The following is an 18,308-nucleotide window of genomic DNA, read 5'->3' as shown; positions in this document are numbered from 1 at the left end:
AGTATTAAATTCCCCAGCAGCACCTTTTTTAGGCGGGCTGGCCTTTTGTTGAAGTGTTTGTTGGCCTGGAGGTACAGACTACAATAAGACCACTGATCGGCACGAAACCCTAGCCAGACCTGTGACCCTATCGTTTCTCGGGAATAAACACTTTAGCTGTGCTTAGAAGGACAACAGCAGTGGGTGAAGACATGTGCACAATAATGCAGCCCCTTTCAATTTTTCCCCCCCTGCACAGTAGTTTTGGCTCTGAGTGCCCACTGGCAGAGTGGAGCTCAACCAAGAGCTCGTGAGAATCCCCCACACGTGCCCGACGCCTCTCATCCTGGCCGAGTCCAGCCACAGCGTAGGAGTTCAGGTTATTGCTCACTGTCTGCATTAGGGCCTTTCCCACTAGAAAAACAAAACATTTCACATCTCCAGAGCTCGTTTCCCTCAGTGCACGCTACATCGAACCTTGCATTTCTTCCGACTGAATCTAATCAGACCCTTGGAGCTCCCTGCCAGGCCTGGCTCAATGAGGTCAAGTCCCTGTTTCAAGGTTCATTCAAACAAATTATTAAGATTGTGTTCAGACCAACAAGAGACCTCGGGCAAATACCACAAGGCTGCTATGTTGCTACAGGTATAGGTTAATCTGTGCTGACTACTGGATACACAGGCTCTGAACCCTTTACAAGTGATCCAGAGCACTTTTAGAGATGGTAAAAAATGCGGTTAAAAGAAGTGATGGAACAGTCATCTACATTATCTGTACATTCTTGTCTTGCGGTCAGACTCTCTTCCTTCATGATTAGAAATAATCAAATCCTAAAGTAAAAGCTTTTATATCTTCACATACAGCACAACTTCTCGGTGGACCAAATCTGAAGCACCAACTCACTAGAGAAGTGCAGGAATGAGTTCAAAACTGGAGATGAATAAAGGACTGTTGAATGTCTGGTTCCCTCATCTTAAAAGACCAGGGTTTTTTTTTTTGTGTTTGTTTTTGAAAAAGGATTTTAATTATTATAAACAAGGTTTTTGGTTGACTCAAGGATACGATATTTTTACTCTATGGCATCAGTAAATATCACTCTAACATCGCACGGTGGTTGTCGTCATCCCAAAATCAGAAGTGCGAGGTTAGCTGCAGTGACCTGGAAGCCGTGAGCATGTCGTTCGTCCATGGCGTAATGTTAGCTAGCGCCTGACTTTACGCTTCATATGCCATGAGCATAGTGTTCAACAGCGAGGACGACCTTGCACAACAAAACGTTTCATTCTCGGATATTTTTGCTTGCCGCAGAGCTTCGCGTCGTGTACTTTCATATGTACGATAATGTGTGTCTGACTAATTAAGCAAAAAGAATCTGAAAATTGAAATGTACTTGTCCCTTTAAGTACATTAAAATACCTTTTATTTCACTGGTAGACGGACGATGGCTCCTTCTTCCCTGTAAAGTCCATTATCAGTGAAGGCTTCAGGTCTCTACATCATACTAATGTCTGCTGAATTTTGGCTGAGCTTACAAAATAGTTGTGATGTAACAAATCATGCTCCAAGGGCCGTCTCTTAAAAAGTGATTTTCAATTAGCGGAGAGAAAATTTACACTTTGATCAATGAATTTGAAAACAGCCCTCTTCACATACATCATTCTACACAGTGAAGCTCAAATCTTCAACTGTAGGAACAAGAAGAAAAACACATTTCTGACCGGAGGGAGGAAGGGAGGGGGGGGCTTAAAAATAAATCAGCTCTCTCAGATGAAATGAAAACTGAACATTATAATCGTCATGCAGGGATTTATAGCAGGACTGATGCATAATACCGCATTACTTTTAGCATTAGTGGGGGTTGCATGTAACAATATAAGATATCTGAGTCTACGACATCATAGACCGTGATGAAAGACCTATGCGAAATCGCTGAGACACCTGGTTGCACAAATGATGCACTAACACTTCATTCCCAGTAGAACCTCACCGTGGGTCAGAGGTACTTTCCTGAAATCAAATCACAGGCTTTCTTGGCAACAAAACTTTAGGAGAGCAACCTGCTGCCACTACATTGATTGCCAAAGTGCTTTAACAGGAATTGCTTGGTCCTGCTTAGCTGGAGTATTCACACTTTATTTTCGCTGACGCAGCACAAAAGAGAGCAGTGGTGTATTTTTTATTTTTTTTAGATAAAAGAGAGGGCTGGTTGATTATTAATCATCCCTTATTGGAAGCTCTATGTGTATGTGTGTGTGTGTGTGTGTGTGTGTGTGAGTGTGTTTGGACTTACCTGACCAGTGTCCAGTTGTGGCGCCAGCGCGGTCGGTGCAGGAGTTGCTAACGGGCAGGAAGACGGTCTCCCAGCCGCCGGGGGCGTAGCGCCAGTTGTGCGACTCCAGGATGAGCGTGCGTTGGGTGCCGTACGCGATCATGAAGCAGTAGACGACATGATGGAGCTGGCAGCCGTAACCACAGCCCTTGTTGATGTTACACACCAGCTTCCTGGCCTTGCTGCAGTCTGTGGGGTTCTGAGACAATGAGGAGAAGAGAGAGTGTTTATCATCTTTTATTGTCACGCGTCCTTTAACAGTAATACCTGGGGAACTAAGAAACCGATATTCGAGCGTTTGGAATGCTGTTCCAATATTGGGTTAGAGATTTATTTGATGAACTGAACGGAAAAGAACGTTTGACATTCACTGTTTTTTCTTTCCTTTAGGGAAAAGTGCTGTGTTCCAAACGGTATTATTGCAACTAGGAAACAAACAACGATGTACTAGAAAATTGAACAGATTAAGCCAAGTTAAGAACAATGATGATAATTACAAGCTTTCCTGTTGTTTTGGTAGGTGTTTATTTCCATGTGTAATTGGGCACAACAGATGTTTTTTTACCGTTGCTGTTTTGTGTGTTCACATTTATGGATCTTTCTGTATGTGTCCACTTACGGTAGTTTAGCATCACACGAATGGACCTTTTTCCCACCCCCATGTTCTGTTGTTTTACATGTTGTTCTTGATGTTATTTATTTATTTTGTTGTCTACCTGCCCAGGAACAACAGATGCTAATTATTTGTTTTCTAATTCTGGTGCAAATACATTCAACTGACCACCGTCCCTTTAAAAATGAAGAATTAACTTGAACTTTTTTCCCTCACGAGTGTTTGTATATTTTGAAGGCGTGTGATATGGTGGTATTGCAGTTTGCCTTGTGGTAACATTTTTCTTCTTGCTTGACCTTTGTCCTTTATCTCTCATACCATGTTTTGATAGTATTGTCTCTGCTCCCTCTACTTCACCCAATAATTATCCAATAATCCACTATTACTTTATATTGTATTCCATATTTTATTATGGCAGCGCAGCAGAAACCTGATACAGTTTATCCTCTCTGATGCAGGCCTGCTGTCTAACCACTATGAAAAACATCATCAATCCTCTCACGCTGAGCTCGTCCCATAAATACTCATAAGCATGGAGTAATTAGTGGCTGAAAATTGTCCCTGAAAATGCAATATTTGCTACAGTTTGACAAATGTTTGCTTTTCAAAAAAAAAAAAGAAAAAAAAAGTACAGTGTCCACCTGGTTGATAAGTACACATTTAAGCCTCGGAGCACAAGTGCTGAGGATGTCAGAGACGGATGAGACAAGTGAGAAAGTCAGAGGAGAACATAGCTGGTTTGAGTCTTTTCATGACATTTCTTGACAATAAAAAAAATGTAGAATATTGCCATCACATCATTTGCTCTTTCTTCTTTTCCTGCTCTTTCTGTCCCGCCCTTTTTTACTCATCATTTTTTCGCTTCATGCCCTCTCTCAATCTCATTATTTTCCTTTTCCCTGCACTCTCTGTCCCTCTTATTTTCTACAACACTCACTATTTCCCCAGACCTCTTTTCTTTGTGATTTGTCTTTTTCCTTCCCTCCCTCTCCCCCCCCCCCCCCCCCCAACTCACCTTCCTTCTTCATCTCATAAATTAGCTTCGATATCAAACCAACTCTGAAGGGAAGAATATTGAGTTGCTGGGGAAAGGAACAGTGATATTTCTTTTTCTCTCTCTCTCTCTTTTTTTGCACACAAAACAAAAAAGAAAACCAGCTGAGTGACACATGCTGTTTTGTCGATGCGTTGCTGAGTTGTGATTCGCTCAGCAGCCGGTCTGAGCATCTCGGCGAACGTCTGTGCCAACTACCTTCCTAAACAGCAATTACTGGCTGATGGGAGTGTTTTCCTCATTAGGCTGCTGCAGCTGTGGATGGTTCACAGTAATCCCGCTGCCCCGGCACCCACCCGCTAACCCTGCCTATCACACGCTGGCAGGGGAGGAAGGGGAAAAGAAGAAAAAAAAAAAAACAAGAGTGATGACATGAAACGGAGGAAAGGAGGCAACAGAGAAAAGGGGTGAGGACATGAGAGGAGAGAGGAAAGGCTCCTAAAAAAAAAACAACCTGAATTTACTTCACTGTGGTTTCAATATAACGAAGAGTAAATCAGTCATGAAGCTGATAAAAGAAATAAGGTATGAATTTCCTCTGAGTTACAGCTTGCCGGTTCACCAAAAGCCCCCGTAGGCGCACGCTGCCGTCCTGTAGTACCGAAGTCACACTTGTTTCGATGCTTTTATCTGAAGCATCGAAACAAGTGAGGAACAACACTCAAGCGTATTAACAATGTACGATGGCGTCCTGACGACAAGCAACACCAATGCGTGCATGAGATCAATGAGCGCCATGAGTGGCGTGGTGCGGCTGCCGCCACTGGAACCTGGGATGATAATGATGAGGGTGGAATGACTCGGTGAGCGCTGAGAGATGAGGTTCAAGGATAATGATGGCGGATGCAGGCACAAAGGCAGCCTCTGAGTGCCGCTCGGCGCTGTCGGTTAAGTACCTGTTTAAATGATGTTTTCGAATGTGAAACGTAAAGGCAGACTGCAGTCATTGTGTGTGTTGGTGTGTGTGTGTGTTTAATATGGCTGACAAAAGCTGGCTATAAGAAACCAAAGTTCAAGCTCTTGATGGTTGTGTTCAACAAGATCTATTGTGGGAAGCACTCCATGACACAACTTTGTATGAACACAGTGCACATGCATGGCCCAACCCACACTTTAAGACTGCTAGCCTATACGAGTCTGTATATGTGGAGTTACAATAATGGCGAGTTATATACATCCAAACGAGCAACGATAGAATGAGTCTGGACATACCTCACCATTGAGAGGAAGAGTTGGCTTTAGGATTCTGTCACACAATTTACAAATTCCCACTCGTCAAAAGGTGGCTCAATCTTTTTGTAATTTGTGAATCAAATTTGTATTCAGTATTTTTTTTGCCATTTTAATTGGTAATTCTTCATAATAACTGATGTGACTTTAGGCAAAAGAGATGGTTTTATAGTACTATTTGCCGTAAAACTGACCGTGGAGTATTGTGATACAATCTTAAACTGTAGTTCATTAAAACACTTCAATTCTGAAGGCTGTTTGACTGACCATTGATTACCAACATTGCAGAAGCATTGAAGGGGGGGGGGGGGGGGGGACTGAAATAATCCTCACTCCTCTTTATGCTGGCCATTAAAGATATATTTCACCAGCAGAGAGAAGGTCTTCACATAAATCTGGGCTGTCCATGTTCTGGAAAGGTGTGAGAGAGAAAAAGTGTTGTCATAGAGAACCTCCAAGCAAAGTGCACCAGTTTTTTAAGCCTGTAACGTCACTGTCAGGCACTGACGATGTTGCGCCAATTTAAGCGTCAGTTTCACCACTCTGGCTTTGGGCCAGCAATACGGCTGACACAGTTTATTTTGGTTTCCAAGGCGCCGATTAGCCTGTGTTGCTCACACAAAAAAATGTGAATGTATAATCTATAATTTTTTTAAACATTATTAGTTTGTGCATACCATCCACATGGCACGGTTACAAACTGGTTGAAAGTCTGCCAGTAAACTTCCCTGATAGAGAACCTGTTCTAATGTGACTCCAGTGAGGCAGATGGAGGATAAAATCCACAGTCACTCTGTTCAAAACTATATTCCAACATTGATCCGACGTTAATTTAAGCCTTCAGCCGTCAACCCCATCTGAGTTAGAACAATTATTGGATACCTTCCAAAAAAATTGTGGTTTAAGTACAAGTTCTGGTGTTTTGACTACAAATTTCCCTTGTTTGGATCAAGAGATCTTTTAATGGCAGCCATGGACAGCAGGATCAAAATATAGAGGTACGCTGTTTAAAGGCAGACCTGAAAAGATGTGAAGCTCCTCTTTAACTGTGCTGTACATCATAGCGCTAACACAGATGAAAACCTTGTCCGACAGGAGGCTACCTGAAGGGGCTGCCATGTTCGCTGTATGTTCTGAGTGGACAGATGGAGCAGACACAGCGATGGAGTTAGTTAGACCAGGAATGAAGGGAGAGGCTGCTGCGTGCCACACAGACAGCAGGATAGGAGGGAAGAGTCTCTCTGTGTGTCTACATAAAGATGTGGAACTGGTTGTTAAGTGTGTGTGTGTGTGTGTGTGAGTGTGTTTATGTGTTTTTATGTATCTGGTGTTATCACTGTCTCACACACACACACACACACACACACACACACACACACACACACACACACACACACACACACACCATCTCTTTGTGTGCTAGTGTGTACATCAATCTTGTGGCTACGTGTGTATGTGTGTGCGTGTATATGTGTGGAAATTGCTTGCATAGGTGTGAGTGAACCCATCTGTGCACGGCTGTGTGTATGTGTGTGTGTGTGATGAATTAGTGATGGCAGCTGGTGGAGCGGTGTGATCCCTCAGCAGTGGTGACAGCAGCTGTTAGTGGTGCCGTCTCCGCCCAGCCAGACTGACTGGGTCCTCTTCATCAAACGCACTGGCTCATTAATGCTGCAGGGCCTGGTGTAGCATCACACCAGCCCACCCCGCCCAGCAACCCGGCAGCACCAGAGCTGGGGAAGGTGAGCAGGGCAGAAGTGTGTATAAGTGTGTGTGTGTCCTGCGTCTTAGCTTGTGTTTGTGAAGCTGTACGCATCCCTCGGAATAACAAAGTCTGTTTGTGTCTGTCTTTTCTGTGTATTTATTTCTCCGTGTCTGCTAATCTGTCATTTTGTACCTTCCTCATGTGTGTCTATTTTTCGCCGCATTTGTGTGTGTACGTGTGTCACAAAATCGCTGACAAGCAACAAGAAATCTGCTCATCAGATCAGACGACTGAAACAGTCTGCTATCACCTGCTCCTGGTGGAAACGGCACGCTGATTATTATGGATGGTGCAAATGAGACAAGCACGTGTGGAAGATGTAATCAAAAAAATGTGTTTGGATATGTGAGGGAACATTAGCATTAATGCTCACAATATGTCTACATGTGTGTATAATAAATGGGCTTGTGTATGACAGAGAAATACACGGTCAGGTGGATAATTGGCAGACACGTATGTCTCCAGATACCTGTAGGTAGGTGATCCTGTTCTGGACCAGATCCGACAAATCTTTAGCCTCCTTCATTCTCCACTCGCCCACGCCATCTGCCTGGCTGAGGTAGTACAAGTCTGTCATGATGGACCTGCAAATCACACACGCAAACACATTTCCAAAATGAATTAGGTTCACAATTGAGCGTCCAGCTGAACATCAACAAGAACGTTTTAGAATGTGATCAGCATCACTTCAGAATGCAAAAAAAGAGATAACCATGTAAATTTAGCTTGAAGCTAATGGCCACTGACAGCTAAAAGCAGGAAACTGTCCAAAAAGGTCAGTTTACAAACCGTCAGGTGCACTGTCTGCTATAATTCACCTCTTTTTATTCAACTGTGTACTCAGTAATACACAAACATTTTGATTAGAGCCTAAACCAAACAAACCAGAACACTTCCTGTTCAACGTGAGCAAACTGGTTCAACTGAATGTGCCAGCTGGTCGCGTTTGCCGCTACTGTGAATGAGTGCGGAGCCGGCCTATAAATAATTTAATGTTTGAGGATTATTAAGGATATGGCTGTATTAAGAAGATGAGATTATACCAGAAGATATGCGCGAGGGTTTGCTTGATTTATTTTTTTTGGGCAACTTTGCTGTTTTTTGTTTTCGTCATTCGCATCAGCACGATAGCAGTTGGCAAGCTCAACACATGTGGCTGGCTCTTTAAGGAATGCTGGAGTCACAAATAAGTGACACAGGAGGAAAAAGCAAGATACCTATTTGAGAGTACTTAAGGCTCAACACACCTTTGGGTGGAGTTATATTTTAATATTTCATCTTACAGCGTTCACTTACCGTTGAGTGAAGCTTCTCTTGTGTTTTCAAACCTAACTACACACTACTGACGTCACTCTTATTAACAATAACAACTATGGGCTTGCAGAGATTTGTGTCGCTGGAAAACAAATTTGAAAACCAAACAGCATCATTAGCGTGTAACTGATCTCAAAAACTGTATTATCACAATTCAAATTCGGTTCAGTGCAATGTTGTTTGTAAATTCAAAGCCTGAAGCAGGGAGGAAAGACCAGCCTCTCTCTCTTTTCCCTCTCACATCACGAGTGGAGCAGCCATGTTACCTGCGGCGTATACACACAGACCATAAACAATGTACGGCCTAAGGGGTCTGAGTAGACAACTGAAGGGGATTGTTGTACAATCTAAAAAAATGAACTTGACCCATTTACGTAAATAATAGTGTTAACAGAAGCCCATTCAGGCTTTTAGTTACCATGACAACGCATCAGATGTAAGACTTTTTCCTCCAAAAGAGCAAGACAGACAACTACATTGAGTGCATAGAAAAAATATTTATGCCTCCAATTATCTTTGATATTGGTGAGAGAAGTCGTTACAGTTCTACATAAAAAAGGTCAGTGAATCTGCGCTCGATTGCTCTTCCTCAATCACCAGATGTCTGTCGGTGAACTGAAATTACAATCCCAAACGCCCTGTGCTGTGTAAACACAACAATAATAACAAAGATGATGACACCTGTGCTTAACACATCAACTGCTGCGTCACACACTTGTGATGTGAATTCATACAGCAGATATTTAGATTGGGGGATAATGATTGAGTGAAGAGTTCCCGGCTAAGCTATGAGCGGCCAATACGATGACGCAGCAACTCTGATGACACAACGATGCAGTCGCCATTCTAGCGAGGATCATCTCTGACCAACCAGTGGTCTACTGCACTTGCATGTCAATTTTTCGTTCCGGCTGAGCTTGCTTGGAATACTGACGTAGCTGATGCCAAATGACCAGGTTTTGCCTGATGTGGGGAAGCAAAAAAGGCGAGTCAAGCCGGTACCAGGAGGTAAAAGATTGGGCGGCAAATTCAAAGGTGGAAACATTCAAATAAGTCAAAAAGGATCTGTGTGATTCACGAAGCAACCACAACTCTAACTTTGGTACCAGGCCAATAACGTCTTCACATATTTGCGCGTATGTAAATAAGATAAGAAGTATACCGTTTGAGGGAAACTTGGCCATTTCTATGCAAACGAATCTCTTGAGAAACACCGGCGCTAATGGCTAGAGTGGAAATATTAGCTTCTGGTGATAAATGAAGCCCATTTGCAATGATGGGTGTCCTCAGTCTAAATAGCAGAAAAAAGACAATCGGCTGATCTAAGTTGTGCACTGAAAATCCATTTTGGATTGAGTCCAACACGTTGGACATTTGAAAACCCCTTAGTTATAGTTGCATTTGGATGGTTATAATTACTGTAGCAAGATTTTTTTTTATGCCGATATCAAATCAAATCTTCTTCTTCTTCTTTTTTTTTTTTTAAGTGACAAACCACTTTACTTTTACCAGTGTATATTTTGCTGAACAAGCTAAAAAGAGACATTCCCAACTGATTACTTTGGTATATTATCGGTTGAACATCTGTCAAACTATATCACGGCACGTTAGTACGATATGACGTTTACCAAGATTGAGGAGTTAATCCATGCAAATCCCTGCTGTCAAATGCAGACAAGTTATGTCTATGTGCTCTCGATAAAGTGAAAAGCGTACTCGTGTAAGTCGACGCAGAGTTGTCTTTAATCTCAATTCTGTGCCGATGATGCCTTGCTGATTCCTCTCTTCTTTGCGTCGTATCGGGGAAGACGTTCAGGAGTTGGCAATTTCCCAGCACACTCAGAATAAATTAACTTAAAGTAAGCCTCTGCCTCCTGTGATTATTATTTTTTTTTTGACTGAAGATTGCTTAAGCGAGAAGTTTTACTTATCGTATGAGTAATGTGATCTGTGAACTCCAGCAGGTAGACGCTCGCCAAGAAGTTTACCGCTTTGGATAAAAACATCTAGCAGACGCCATATGTTATCAGCATACTTTGGGTAAAACATTACCGAGGCTCAACATGCTTTGAAGATATTTATGGGAAGCGTTTCCATCATGCTGACTGACGACAGCATCTTCATGTTTACTTAGCTCTTTCTTGGATAAAGTCTGCCATCTCCGAGCTTCTGACAGCAAATGTGTGAGCATGTCACACACTGCCAAATACCCTGACCATCCACTTCCAAATATGCCCGAAAGCTCTGATATATTCAGCTAAGGGCGGATACAAACACATCACGCACTCTCACACACACACACACACTTATGCGGGCTTAATTTATGCTTTGACCTAAATCAGTCACATCCTGTGTGACTAGGAGTTCTTATGCATAGGGAAAACACACACACGAACACACACACACACACACACACACACACGCACACACACAAAGCAGATAAATATACCTTTTTCCATTTCAGTACGATAGTAAAATGAATAGTACCTTTCTCCACAACTAAGACAGTATCATTACTCATTGTCCAATTTAAAAGCTGGAACCCTGGTATGAGAATGGATGTCAAATTTCCCTTCCAGCAGCGCGCACAGGGGAGCCATCACCGTGCCTCTGCGGGAAGGAAAAGCAAACCTTGCCGGCTGCAAAAGGTGACAAGGAATAGGCAGACAAGACCTCAAGGGGTTTGGCATGCCAGACAAGAGAAGACCACCCAGCCATGAAGTCCTACAGATGTATTGGGGCCATGTAACTCTACTGGGTTTGTGGGTCTTTTGGGCTTTTTTGCGAGCTTCAACTGTAGATGCCGCTGGGCTTGGTGGCAGAGCCTGGCAGCTGTCGATACCGACATGTTGTACCATTTGGAGAACATTTGTTGTGTTTACATTATGACATGAAGAGTGTCAGTTGAGACGGTGAATGGGTTCACCTGCACAACTGCTATTGAGCTCTAATAATGGCTTGATTAGGCCATTTAATTGGAATACTGTTGTTGTCCCAGTGTACAAGAACCAGGGAGGAATTGATTTATTGATGAAGATATGTCCACTTCTTGGAAGTGAGGTGGTTTGTTGTAACCAGACTCTCTTCAAATCGACCTTTGGCGTGACATACTGAACAAGTTATCCAGCGGTGTTTGTAACGAATGGCGGACTGAAATTAAGACTATTCAGACGAATAGACAACCTCACAGCTCAGCAAATGTCCCTTCTCCAGGATGTTTTTTCTTTTTGCCATGGCCAAATTAATTCAGGGCTTCATGGACCACATTGACGGATGGCCTCATCAGCTGATGTCCCTTGTTTAAGCAGAAGTACCACTGCTGAGCGCGTGAGTGGCGACTATCATGGAGACATCTGATCATGTGAAAAGCTCATTGAGAGATATTGTTATGGCTGCATCAATCATCTTCTGCAGGATGGTTTGTTAAGAAAAAGCACCATTGTAACGTCTCTGTCTTCTGCTTTCAATTCCTAACTGACAAACACGAGTGAAGTGTCACCGGACGCGGCGCTTGTGCTCTTATAAAAGTGTTAATGCCTCTTGCCCATCTCATGTCAGTAATAGACATGAGTTGACGTGGTCATCGCCACGATCCACAGAGACACCGACATGTTTTCCCTCTGCCCTATGAGCGCCATATTTGGATTAAATATCAACTGGAACAGGTAAATAGGGGGACGAAAAACTTGCAAACAGAAGTAACGTGGGTGTTCATTTGCATCCCGTGCGGAGAGGTACGTTCTGATCACAAAAGGCGCTTTTGGGGACGCATTTTAAAGCAGAATGTGATCGCACTTACGGGATCACATGGGGACGGATCTTAATACCAGTTGAGTACAGTTGCGTGTTTCAACAAATCCTGTTTTAGTCACACTGACATCATGTTATAGGGAACACAGACAAAGGCACCACTTCCCTGACTTACAGGCCTCCATGTGCTGCTCAATGACACCCTGCAGACAATCTGATGGATATAACCTCTACAGGACTCTCCAGTCAATACTGACAGGAAAATAACACATTTGACACTTTGATCAGCATTTCTGTAACAGATTTATGGAAGTACTAGTTTTTATGTGTTGAAAAATGAATAAAATCAGATCAGTTTAAGCCCCATTTGACTATTTCTTTAGGCTTTATGACCCGGTAGCTCTTCATAATGTTTTATTTACTCTATAATATTTTTATTAGTCTATAATATTGTACTTATGATAAAATCTCACATGCAACTCTACTGAATATAATCACCTCCAACAAGGAGTTTATGCTTTCAGTGCTTTTTTTTCCCACCAGAAAATAAGGATTACAGAAAAAAGTTGAACTAACGACAAAATTTAAATATTTGAAAGTTGACTATCTCACCACGGTAAATGCACTACAGCAGTTAAAAATCCTGACTTTCTTCGCACATGGTCTTCTGTAGATGAAGAGGTGTCTATGTGCTCCTGCAGTTGTGTTTAAGAGTGACTCAAACTTTCACGCTCTTAGTAAAAATTTGAAACCGACAGCACTTCATTATGCAGTGATCATACAAGTCCTTGCTTACTTTTGACTCTCAAGAAAAGGACTCTTATCCCCTTCTTGAACAGAATCTTAATGAATGAGCGTTGAATTTATTTGAGTCAAACATTTCTGTGCTCTTTCCATCTCTGCCCTCTATCTCTGTCGGCTCTCTCGGCTTTTTGCCTGAAGCATATACAGAGAAACTCCGGAGGGCTTAGAAAGTGTACGCATGTGAACCTCTGCGTGTGTGTGTGCACAATGGAGTCTGCATATATGAAGTGAGAAATCAGTCTTTGGAAAGCTGCTTAAGCTGCGATGACTAAGACAATGGGTCCTATAAGCCACTTCAGCGGGATTACAATGAAACACTTGGCTAAGTAAAAGCCGGCCTGTCTTTGCTTTGCTGTTTTGAAGCCTGCCATCCAGATGACAGACAGGGTCTTTCTATGACCTCTGCTCTGTGTCCCAGCAGCCACTCGAATTGCTGCTTCCAAGTGTCTCATATCATGTCCAAGTTCAAACCTCTGACATCATCAGATGTAAACAAAAGGCTGAGGGGCAGCTGTATTGACACAGCGCCCAGTTTAGATGCAACTTCATCACAGTCCTTGCCTCAAACATACAGTGTAAGTGTGGTGTGCACAAACAGCCTGTGACATGGCTAAAACCACATTTTGCCTGCAGGAGCGCAGAATGCATTTGGTCATGCATACATATTCATGATACGGATGAGGGACAAGTGGGAATTTTGTGGAAAAACATGGTTTCGGTTTGTTGAGTGAAATGTCTTAGTTACTGAATTTAGGCTGATTGATGGTTTATAGTGATGCAAACTTTTGAAAAATAAGCTGAACACAGGTCAAAAGTCCCAAAAATACCACGACAGCAGAGTCGTATTTTTATGCTTCAGTTAGGATTTCATTTCTGAACTGAAATAGCCACTTCTACAAAAAAAGACTCTGTAAAATGATTCCAAACAACGCTGGCGTAACGCAGATATAGCGTGTGAATTTTTATAGCACCGCGGTGTTCTGCAGTAAGAGGAGTGACATGTAAACTCACTCACTACTTTAGAATCTGATGTTCCGCTGGTCGAGTGCTCTCGTTCACAAAGCTGTTGATTTGGCGCCGTTACCTCTCCTGGCACATCAAAGCGGCAACAATCTGTTCCCCCACTCCGTCGAGTACTTTTATGCAGGGGTCAAACAGCAGCATGGGTCTAATGATACATGTGTCTCTCCTGGCTGGCTAGCATAGTCATCTCTGTGTTCTCATAGTTTCACATTTTTCCAAGCATGCTAGAGGTAACCCAGCGCGCCCCCTCACGCTTGTGGATGACTGATTCTGTTCAGTAGCAGGTGACAGCAGTTCAAGGTAAAATGAAACAGAACAGTGTGTGGTTTCTGCTGATTGGCCAAGTCACTCAAACATATGTAGATTTGACTGAGTGTCTCTTGTTAAGAGAATCATCCGTGTGTCCTTGGATCCCAGTGGGCGTTTTTGCAAATTTGAAGAGGTTTCCTCAGGATATCAAGTTGATGAGGATGGAACAAATGGACATGAGGACTTTCCAGCCAACCTAAAATCATGATGTCACAGGCACTAAGGTATCGGGACAGCTTGGCTCGAATGTAGAGTGGCTGACCTGCAACCAGTGGTTCAACCCTCACTTCTCCTTGTGACCGTGTCTAAGTGAGCCAGGTACTGACCCACTAACTCTCCTGATGAGTAGGTTAACACCTAGCAGGGCAGCCTCCACCGTCAGCGTGGGAGTAAATGTGTGAAGACCACAAAGTAACCGAGACAACGCACTTATTCCCGGGATTCGAAACTTTCACGGGCAGTAGACCATTAGCACCAGTAACATCCATCCTCTCAGGGTGAGAACTAATGATTTCCTTCATCAATGACGAATATGTCAACTGGTTTTGTTGAAATAGACTGTTTAAATTAATAAAAAGCCCAAAGTATGTCCTCAGAGCCAAAATGAAAATGGCTGAGTTTATTCTGGCCAACACAGTACAGAGGTCTGTTCTACTTCTGTTTACAATGACAGAAAATAGGATTGAACAGCAAATCATCAAATTTGAGAAGCTAGGAAGAGTTAATTCGGAATTTTGAATAAATTCTCTGTCACCTCTGCCTGTGTGCAGGTTTGATACCTTTCCTTACATGCACTCAACAACCTGAGCAAGTTACCAATTTATCACAGTGCGACGTGCCCAACCTTTCACCTTCCTTTCAAATCATCATCAGATGGGAGTGAATGAATTAGGCAAACCATATAGCAAATACGCAGGGCTAAGTTAAAAGGCCGTGCCCCATATAATCTTGCTAGGCTTTAATTATTTTGGCTGGCTGACTCTATCGCGTCTCCAGATTGTGAAGGAGGGTACAGTCTGAGCTGGAGTGACATCTCACCACCTTCCCCATTAGCTGTTAAGGCCGGATAAATTACACGTTCATCATCCTTATTAGTACATTGAGTCCAGTGTTGTCACATAATTACCAGCACGGCTCAGCCCGGCTTCAATCTGATCAGGAGTGTAATCAGCCAGAACGAGTGTATACCCCTGTGCTTCCACACAGGGTCTTTCAAAGTTCCAATAACACCATTGCTGATTGGAGTTTTAGCACAATCTATTATTGATACCACATCGGAGAAGGTTCCATTTCTTTACGTTTAGCGAAAGCTGCAGGAGCTGGAGAGAATTTAATTTGAACTTTCTCCCGATAAAAACTTTGCTAAATTGAATAAATGAAACATAAAATATGAGGAAAAACCTGATCAGGTACTGAGTTGAATCTAATAAAGAATTCTGTGCTATCCTGTGCTGTGGCTGCACAGGGCTAATCTGCAGGCCAGACAGCTGATCGGTATACCAATGAGGCGACATATTGGTGAGTTTGACTTCACTCGTGTAATAAACGGCATTTTAATTGTTTTCACTTCTAAGTGCCTCGTCTGTTTTTTTTCTTCATTATTTTGGTCAAAATTTTAACACCCTACGAAGGAGCTTGGCTCTTCTTCGAAATAAGTTTTAAGAAAACTCTTCTCCTCTTTTGTTTGAACTTTTATTTTGTTGCTCGGAAGTGTTTATATCGGCTCCTGCCAAAGATGCCCTTTAAGAGTGGAACATCTCAAGGAGGTAGCTGGATATTTTCCTTAGCTCATCCTTGATTTGAGCATGTTAAGTCAAACCAAGGGCCAACATTTTAAAATCACCATGATAAAGGATTTTGGATGGTGGGATTAAACCAGAAGGAGAGAGAGAGATACCTGTAAACTAAAAAGAGAAAAGTCCAGCAAGGAGCAACTTCAGTCCCTGCCGCGGTGTTATTTATTGCCGAATAAAAAAAAGCTTTATTTTTCGATTGTTTTCTCTTTCGTTTGTTTTTGCCAAAGGTTCACAGGAGGTTTTAACATTTTAACTTGTGATCCTGTTAAAGTGTCTATATGCCCACCTTTCCTGGTGTCCCAAGTCCTGCAGGAGTGTGTCAGCATATTTCTGTCTCTCGCCGGCTTCAACGTTAGTTAATTTCTTCACCTCGCTGCGAACAAAGTACCAAAATTCCTTCACGCCGTTTTCCACCCTCCTCCGCAGCTCCTCCTGAGTGGGCCCGGGGCCTGCAAGAGGATAAGAAAGAACAGCTCAAAACAAAACATAACAATGATACCCAGTTGGTGTGACATTTGAGGCAGAGGTATGATCTAAAACAATAAATCAATGGCATTCACTTCAAAGTTCCTCCATGGGAATAGAGCTGGAAGATGGTAGGAAAAGGATGCCAAAGGGCTCTTTAGAATTGTATGTGCAATAGATTCTGTGTGCCTAAACAGGCTAATGGCACAAAACAGGGTTTCGGAATAAAACCATTAAAATTTCCCACGTTTACTCCTTGTCCCTGGGTGTTGCTTTGACCTCATTAAGAAGCACTTGCTTAGTGTTTTTGTTCCTCGTAGCTCTCTCTCATGTGTTTCTCTCACACGGTTCTAACAACAGGAAGGAACTCTATACCCTACCCGAGCCAAACAATGTGGAGTAACCCACATGGATGACACAGCTGCCTGCTCTGGTTTCTGCGGAGAGAAACAAAAAAACAGAAAACCCCCCCCCACCAAAAAACAAAACCCCAAAAAACAAAACAAAAAAAAGGAGGAGAGGCAAGGACAGCCTCAAGCAGGGCGAGGTGGCAGGGAGGGAAAAGCTCTTTTTTTTTTTTACCTTCCTATCTCACATTCTCTCTTCTGTCCTCACTGGCTCCCTTGGTGGAAAAAAAGCTGGAGGGTATTTTTAGCTTTTTCTTCCCCTGCGGAAAGATGGAAAGGCTGACCCTGTGCTGCCCTTCACGCTCACATGTCCTTCTTTATTTTCTCTCTGTCTGTCTGTGTTTTCTCTCCGCTCTCACTTCTATTCTGCCATTGGGGCACTTTAAACTCCTTCTATTTCTTTCTCCACTTGCCTGAAAGGTTTCCAGGCCCTCTTACCACTGCTTACAGTGGAAAATGTCCACATTACCCTATCCATCTGATGGTGGAGCTCCGTCATCATTACCACTGTGATACAGCAGGTTTAACACTGGCCCAGACTGAGATTACGGCTGCCAGAGAAACGAGCTTCCGACTGGTTTAATTCCATTTATAGTGAACCACAGCATCCTTTCATATTTCCGAGCTCTGTGCCAAATCCTTCCCTGCAGCCTTTTAGGAGGCCCTACCCTGCTTACCATCTCCAGTGAGTTTCTGGAAGCTGTGGATCTTCTGTTTGGCTCTGGTTAGCTGGTCCTCCAGGGAGCGCAGTCTCCCAGCAGCAGCCAGGGACCCAGCTTCTGCCTGACCCTCTGGTATCCTGCAGGAAAAACAACAGCCAGGGATGGTTACGGGTGAGCGTGAGTTCACTGATGTTAGTAGAGGAAGGTAATCTATATTGTTATCAGTGATGCAGTCAATTATTTTGTCTGTTCAATTAGTTTTGTGGCAGCGTGGCTCAGGGGTAGAACGGCTGTCTGGCAACCAAAGGGTCGCCGGTTCGATCCTCACTTCCCCCAGTGACCATGTCAAGTACCCTTGAGCAACATACTGAGCCCCACCCACGACCCCCCCGTGACCCTTAACAGATAAGCGGTATTGAAAATGGATGGATGGATGGATGGAATTACATTTGGCTACTTTTGATTGATGTACCCTTCCCCCCACTCTTGCATGAGCACTGATACTGATGATGGATTAAAAAAACAAAACAAAAGAAAGCATATTTCTTACGTTCCACTATTGTGTGCCAGCAGGGCAGCGTGTGTGCAGCCCTCTGTTTCAACGCTATCCAGATATGGCGGTGACAAAACAAGATGCATGGCCGACAGTCATGACAATCAAGACTGTAAAAGACATCTGAAACCTGGCATGGCGACGCATCTGGCCGACAGACACTGGCGGTCTTTTTTAATGATAACTTCCACTACATTTTATTAAGGGTTACCTGCTTTTCACCCTTAACCCCACAGTAAGTCTTCTCATATTCA

At 43.1% G+C, this 18,308-nt stretch overlaps 1 protein-coding gene across 1 annotated transcript in view; it reads right to left on the bottom strand.

Annotated features, from left to right (window-relative positions):
- Window positions 1-18,308, bottom strand: part of fut8b (fucosyltransferase 8b (alpha (1,6) fucosyltransferase)) — a 99,983-nt gene that overhangs the window by 17,483 nt on the left and 64,192 nt on the right. Inside the window, exons 3-6 of the mRNA XM_086190054.1 lie at window positions 17,517-17,638; window positions 16,254-16,416; window positions 7,441-7,555; window positions 2,271-2,508 (exon numbers count right to left, since the gene is read on the bottom strand). Coding sequence (XP_086046180.1) covers window positions 2,271-2,508; window positions 7,441-7,555; window positions 16,254-16,416; window positions 17,517-17,638 — 638 coding nt within the window. The remainder of the gene's footprint in view (window positions 1-2,270; window positions 2,509-7,440; window positions 7,556-16,253; window positions 16,417-17,516; window positions 17,639-18,308) is intronic.

This window comes from Aulostomus chinensis, chromosome 20 (assembly GCF_037954235.1).
Source record: "Aulostomus chinensis isolate RoL2024-O1b breed Wild chromosome 20, RoL_Achi_v1.0, whole genome shotgun sequence".
NCBI lineage: Eukaryota > Metazoa > Chordata > Actinopteri > Syngnathiformes > Aulostomidae > Aulostomus > Aulostomus chinensis.
Note: the sequence above shows the minus strand (reverse complement) of the source record. Positions and strands in the feature narration are given on the sequence as shown.